The sequence below is a fragment of the Oncorhynchus mykiss genome, chromosome 19, assembly GCF_013265735.2.
Source record: "Oncorhynchus mykiss isolate Arlee chromosome 19, USDA_OmykA_1.1, whole genome shotgun sequence".
Classification (NCBI taxonomy): domain Eukaryota; kingdom Metazoa; phylum Chordata; class Actinopteri; order Salmoniformes; family Salmonidae; genus Oncorhynchus; species Oncorhynchus mykiss.
In genome coordinates this window covers 5,588,417-5,594,605 of record NC_048583.1, presented here as the reverse complement: position 1 = coordinate 5,594,605, position 6,189 = coordinate 5,588,417, and the positions used below count along the sequence as shown (strand labels likewise).

Below are 6,189 nucleotides of genomic sequence, written 5' to 3'. Positions count from 1 at the left end.
AAAAACTCACACCATCACACATTGTAGGTTAAGCAAGCTTGAACCAGACACACACCATGAGGGGTTGAAAGCCAGGGTCAGCTATGGCACAGCGCAGGGCTTTGCTAAACGGCACAATAGCAGGAGATTGTATCCCAGTTTTAGGAAACCTGAATAAGATGCCTGGATACTGACAGGATGCAGTAGCATGTAAACATCTTATCCCGCTTACTGTGGTTTTTCGTGGTCTGCGCAGGCTGTTTCACATAGTATCACATTTGATGTTCAGATGGGAACAGTAAAAAAGTTGTAACTGAGGTCTGACAGTAGCCTATTAGAATATTAACTCCTGCAGAATGAACTGTTTCTCGCAGCAAAATTATAGACCAAATGTTACATTTTGTCTCAGGAACAGGAGCGGAGAAATTATTATTTGATTAATATCGCTAGCTGCAACATAATAACATTTTACCTACCATTTTTATGTTTCTGCATCCAGTATGAAGGACGTTAGAGGTAGTTTCACGAGTTAATGCTAACTAGCATTAGTGCAATGACTGGAAGTCTACAGAAACAGTTAGCATGCTAGCTGTTCCTGTTCATCCAACTCTGAGAAAGTAGATAAATGTTTTCTTTAATTAATATAAGGGAAATTGCTGATTTTGTTTCTGTATATAAGATTGTTTTGCGGGCCGTCTATGTGGTCATGTATGGGATCGAAAAACGGCTTCAGTGTCAACTTAAACAACCAAAACCAGACAGAAAGCATGCAAAAGATATTGAATTGTATACAGTGCATTCGGATAGTATTCAGAACCCTTGACTTTTTCCACATTTTGTAACGTTAAAGCCGTATTCTAAAATGGATTTTTTAAAATTCTCCCCCTCATCAACCTGTACACAATACCCGTAATGACAAAGCAAAAACTGTTTATTTGTACTTTTTTGCAAATTTACTAAAAACAAAAATCATTACATTTACACAAGTATTCAGACCCTTTACTCAGTACTTTATTGAAGCACCTTTGGCAGTGATTACAGCCTCGCGTCTTCTTGGGTTTGACGCTAAAAGCTTGGCACACCTGTATTTTGGGAGTTTCTCCCATTCTTCTCTGCAGATCCTCTCAAGCTCTGTCATGTTGAATGGGGAGCGTTGCTGCACAGCTATTTTCAGGTCACTCCAGAGATGTTAGATCGGGTTCAAGTCCGGGCTCTGGCTGGGCCACTCAAGGACATTCAGAAACTTGTCCCGAAGCCACTCCTGTGTTGTCCTGTTGGAAGGTGAACCTTCGCCCCAGTCTGAGGTCCTGAGCACTCTGGAGCAGGTTTTCATCAAGGATCTCTCTGTACTTTGCTCCGTTAATCTTTCCCTCGATCCTGACTAGTCTCCTTGTCCCTGCCACTGAAAAATATCCCCACAGCATGATGCTGCCACCACCATGCTTCACCGTATGGATGGTGCTAGGTTACCTCCAGAGGTGACGTTTGGCATTCAGGCCAAAGAGTTCAATCTTGGTTTCATCCAAATCTATTCATTTAAAACGATTGATTACTTCTACTTGCCATTATCATTCACCTGATAAGACAAGATGCTACTTTTTTTGTTAACATAGGATGGGGGTCCCTGGGTTTCCGGTTTGCCTAGGTGGGCTCCATGGGCAAATTTGTTTTGAACCACTGAACTAGATTGTTGATGATGCAATGATAATTCTATTGATTTATGACATTCTGGTGAGCAAGGCTTTATTTAGTGTTCTAGATGAGCATCAGGTAATGACAGAAGAGAAGACGAGTGTATCTAATCATAGACACGTTTACTAACAGCCTACCTAATGTCAGAAATTATAAGCAGAAAAAAATATTTCTGCAGTCTCTGGGCAATTTAGGAAAATTCTGTTTATTCAGGGAAACTCGTGAGTATCCCGGACCTCTATACCAGGTGGTGTCAGAGGAAGGCCCAAACGATTATCAAAGACCCCAACCACCAAAGTCATAGTGTGCTCTCTGTAACTGTACGGCAAGTGGTACCGATGCAACAAGTCTGGAACCTACAGGACCCTGAACATCTTCTACCCCTTAAGCCATAAGACTGCAAAATAGTTCATCCAGATAGTTACATAGTTAACCAAATAGCTTTCTGCATTGGCCCTTTCTGCACTAACTCTTGACTCATCACATACGCTGCTGCTACCGTTTATTATCTATTCTTATTTATCCCCAGGTATATGTACTGTACATATCTACCTCGATTACCTTGTACCCCTGCACAGTGAGTCGGTACTGGGACCCCGTGTATATAGCCAAGTTATCATTACTCATTGTGTATTTATTCCTCATGTTGTTATTTTTCTCTCTGTATTGTTGGGAAGGGCTGTAAGTAAGAATTTCACTGTTTGTTTACACCTGTTGTTTACAAAGCATGTGACAAATACATTTAGATTTGATTTTAAAGGCCTTAAACGTCTTATAAGACCTTAACCAGGATATGAGCTAACTTTGAATGTGTGTAAGCTGTAACGAACACAATGTCTGCTAAAAGACTAAACTATGACGAATCATGAGTAAATGATATTTGTTTCCTCATTTCTTCTCTGTTAATGAATGATTGAACAAACAAGACATATGTAAACCATATAAAAGAGCCGTGATGTCTGAGGAGCTGAGTACAGTGGAACTCTGATTTCTCACTGCTAATTCACTGCATCATATCGGGGTAAGAAAGCTGAAATCTTATATGAGCTAGATATATTTATAAAGTTCTTTATTTGTCACGTACTAGATTGATCCCATGTTCCTTTTTCATTTGACTTTGCTGTTGAATGTTGAATATAGCATGCAATAAGTGTTGACTCATTTTCATACTTGTAGTTACTATTTGTGGCTCTGAGTGTCGTTTCAGAATTATTATTTTTCTACTCTATATTTTTATCACTAAATGGTCTTTTGACTAATCAGATCAGCTTTTTTTTGCTAATAATTGGTTGAACGACAAGAATTTGGCTGCCTGTGTAAATGCAGCCAATGGCCCTTAAATTCAAATCTGAACCTCGATGCCAGTTCCACTGCTTTTTATTTTTCATTCTTCCCCTCTAATCAGGAAGTGATTTAGAACTGTGACACCAGGTGGATGCAATCCATCATCAGATATAACAGAAAACCAGTAGCAGTCTGGTCCTTGTAGTGTAAGATTTGAATAACCCTGCTGTAATTGTCTCCCTAGGCAGACGGGTTGTCTTCCACATTAACAATGTTTCCGTGCTGTTGTTGTAGGTAAGGTAACGATCCCTTTGGATCATCCTGTGGCCTCATTCTGACACAATAGCTAAACAAAAGGGATTGGTCATCAGTATAAATGAAATATTGAATGTATCATATATTTATCGTATTTCTGTCTTCTGAACTTGCTTTGTAGTAGAGACAACAGTGTTATTTACAAAGCAGAGGTGTTCACTGGAGAAATGCTGTACGCCGGCACAACGAACAGTATCTATATACATCTCCGTGGCACAATGGATTCAAGCCATCGCATCTGCCTCCCCAAAAGTAGATTCATTGGGGGCCACCGCCGAGGGGCTGTGAGTAACCCATTGCCACAACTTTCCTTCCTTTGACCATCTGTCCATTTGGGTGACAAAATCTAAATCCATTCACATCATTTTCATTCTTATGACTAGCATATACTAAGCTAACATGTGGAATTGTTTAAGATGATCATACCCAGGATAATTTAGCTATTAGAATTGTAGGACCCCTTTTATACACCCAAAAATATTTGATGAAACATTGAGTTTGGCCTTACTGCTCTTAGCCCATAGAAAACTTCATATATAGATGAACAGATTATCTAAAGGAAGTTTGCTCTGAAGTATCTGTCCTATATCTGAGAGATATAAGAAATATCAGGAAACTATTTATATATATGATTTTTACATGTATTTAACCCCTTATTTTAGGCACTAAACTATCTTCATATATACTTCCATTCATTTTTTGTAACTGGTTCCCCGCTACCTTTAATCTAGTCTTGTGAAGCTTGCAGGCTTCCTAGAGCAAAACACATGCTTGTGATAGTCTCATCTTTCCATAGAGGGTTCATCATAGTTTGTAGGCCAAACTGTTCGGAAGCTACAGACGTTTTTGTGAGAAGACAGATTTTGGGGTCTCGTGGTCTGACAAACACAGCTCTAGCTCTGCCATCTTTCACCCTAGATGCTGAACATCGGTGGATGCGATGGATTGAGACGCAGCCCATGCAAAATATGATCTCTATCTTAAACTGATGGATTTTGATGGGGATTTTTGTTTATGCTAATTCGATATCTGCAGGGGCACAGACATAGACACTAGGGCAGTTTAAACTGGTTGGAACAAGGGGAGAGAGTACATCCCAAAAACTGTCAGCCAAGTTCTCCAAAAAGTTGTATTATACCCAGTTGAGAATCAACATTCAGGGCATGTTTTGAGCCCCCTGGGCATGTTTTGAGCCCCAATTAAATAAATTCTAGCTTTATTTCAAGGGAGGGGGGGTGGGTTCCTGTTTTGTATGTTATTTTGGCATTAGTACGTGTCACATCATACACTGCTCAAAAAAATAAAGGGAACACTAAAATAACACATCCTAGATCTGAATGAATGAAGTATTCTATTAAATACTTTTTCTTTACATAGTTGAATGTGCTGACAACAAAATCACACAAAAATGATCAATGGAAATCAAATTTATCAACCCATGGAGGTCTGGATTTGGGGTCACACTCAAAATTAAAGTGGAAAACCACACTACAGGCTGATCCAACTTTGATGTAATTTCCTTAAAACAAGTCAAAGTGAGGCTCAGTAGGGTGTGTGGCCTCCACGTGCCTGTATGACCTCCCTACAACGCCTGGGCATGCTCCTGATGAGGTGGCGGATGGTCTCCTGAGGGATCTCCTCCCAGACCTGGACTAAAGCATCCGCCAACTCCTGGACAGTCTGTGGTGCAACGTGGCGTTAGTGGATGGAGCGAGACATGATGTCCCAGATGTGCTCAATTGGATTCAGGTCTGGGGAACGGGCGGGCCAGTCCATAGCATCAATGCCTTCCTCTTGCAGGAACTGCTGACACACTCCAGCCACATGAGGTCTAGCATTGTCTTGCATTAGGAGGAACCCAGGGCCAACCGCACCAGCATATGGTCTCACAAGATGTCTGAGGATTTCATCTCGGTACCTAATGGCAGTCAGGCTACCTCTGGCGAGCACATGGAGGGCTGTGCGGCCCCCCAAAGAAATGCCACCCCACACCATGACTGACCCACCGCCAAACCGGTCATGCTGGAGGATGTTGCAGGCAGCAGAACGTTCTCCACTGCGTCTCCAGACTCTGTCACGTATGTCACATGTGCTCAGTGTGAACCTGCTTTCATCTGTGAAGAGCACAGGGCGCCAGTGGCGAATTTGCCAATCTTGGTGTTCTCTGGCAAATGCCAAACGTCCTGCACGGTGTTGGGCTGTAAGCCCAACTTCCACCTGTGGATGTCGGGCCCTCATACCACCCTCATGGAGTCTGTTTCTGACCGTTTGAGCAGACACATGCACATTTTTGGCCTGCTGGAGGGCAGGGCTCTGGCAGTGCTCCTCCTGCTCCTCCTTGCACAAAGGCGGAGGTAGCGGTCCTGCTGCTGGGTTGTTGCCCTCATACGGCCTCCTCCACGTCTCCTGATGTACTGGCCTGTACTAGCGCCTCCATGCTATGTTTGCTGACAGACACAGCAAACCTTCTTGCCACAGCTCGCATTGATGTGCCATCCTGGATGAGCTGCACTACCTGAGCCACTTGTGTGGGTTGTAGACTCCGTCTCATGCTACCACTAGAGTGAAAGCACCGCCAGCATTCAAAAGTGACTAAAACATCAGCCAGGAAGCATAGGAGCTGAGAAGTGGTCTGTGGTCACCACCTGCAGAACCACTCCTTTATTGGGGGTGTCTTGCTAATTGCCTATAATTTCCACCTGTTGTCTATTCCATTTGCACAATTTGTCAATCAGTGTTGCTTCCTAAGTGGACAGTTTGATTTCACAGAAGTGTGATTGACTTGGAGTTACATTGTGTTGTTTAAGTGTTCCCTTTATTTTTTGAGCAGTGTAGTTAACAAAAATAATGCAAAATAAAATAAAAAATTATTGAGGTAATAAAGCCTCCATACTTAAATGTCCTATTTTTTGCTTTCTT

At 42.1% G+C, this 6,189-nt stretch overlaps 1 protein-coding gene across 1 annotated transcript in view; it reads left to right on the top strand.

Annotated features, from left to right (window-relative positions):
- Nucleotides 1–2,637: 2,637 nt before the first annotated feature.
- The window catches only part of LOC118941428 (hydroperoxide isomerase ALOXE3-like), a 28,017-nt gene continuing 24,465 nt past the window's right edge, over nucleotides 2,638–6,189 (top strand). Inside the window, exons 1-3 of the mRNA XM_036954043.1 lie at nucleotides 2,638–2,692; nucleotides 3,200–3,249; nucleotides 3,392–3,554. Coding sequence (XP_036809938.1) covers nucleotides 3,227–3,249; nucleotides 3,392–3,554 — 186 coding nt within the window. The 5' untranslated portion in view covers nucleotides 2,638–2,692; nucleotides 3,200–3,226. The remainder of the gene's footprint in view (nucleotides 2,693–3,199; nucleotides 3,250–3,391; nucleotides 3,555–6,189) is intronic.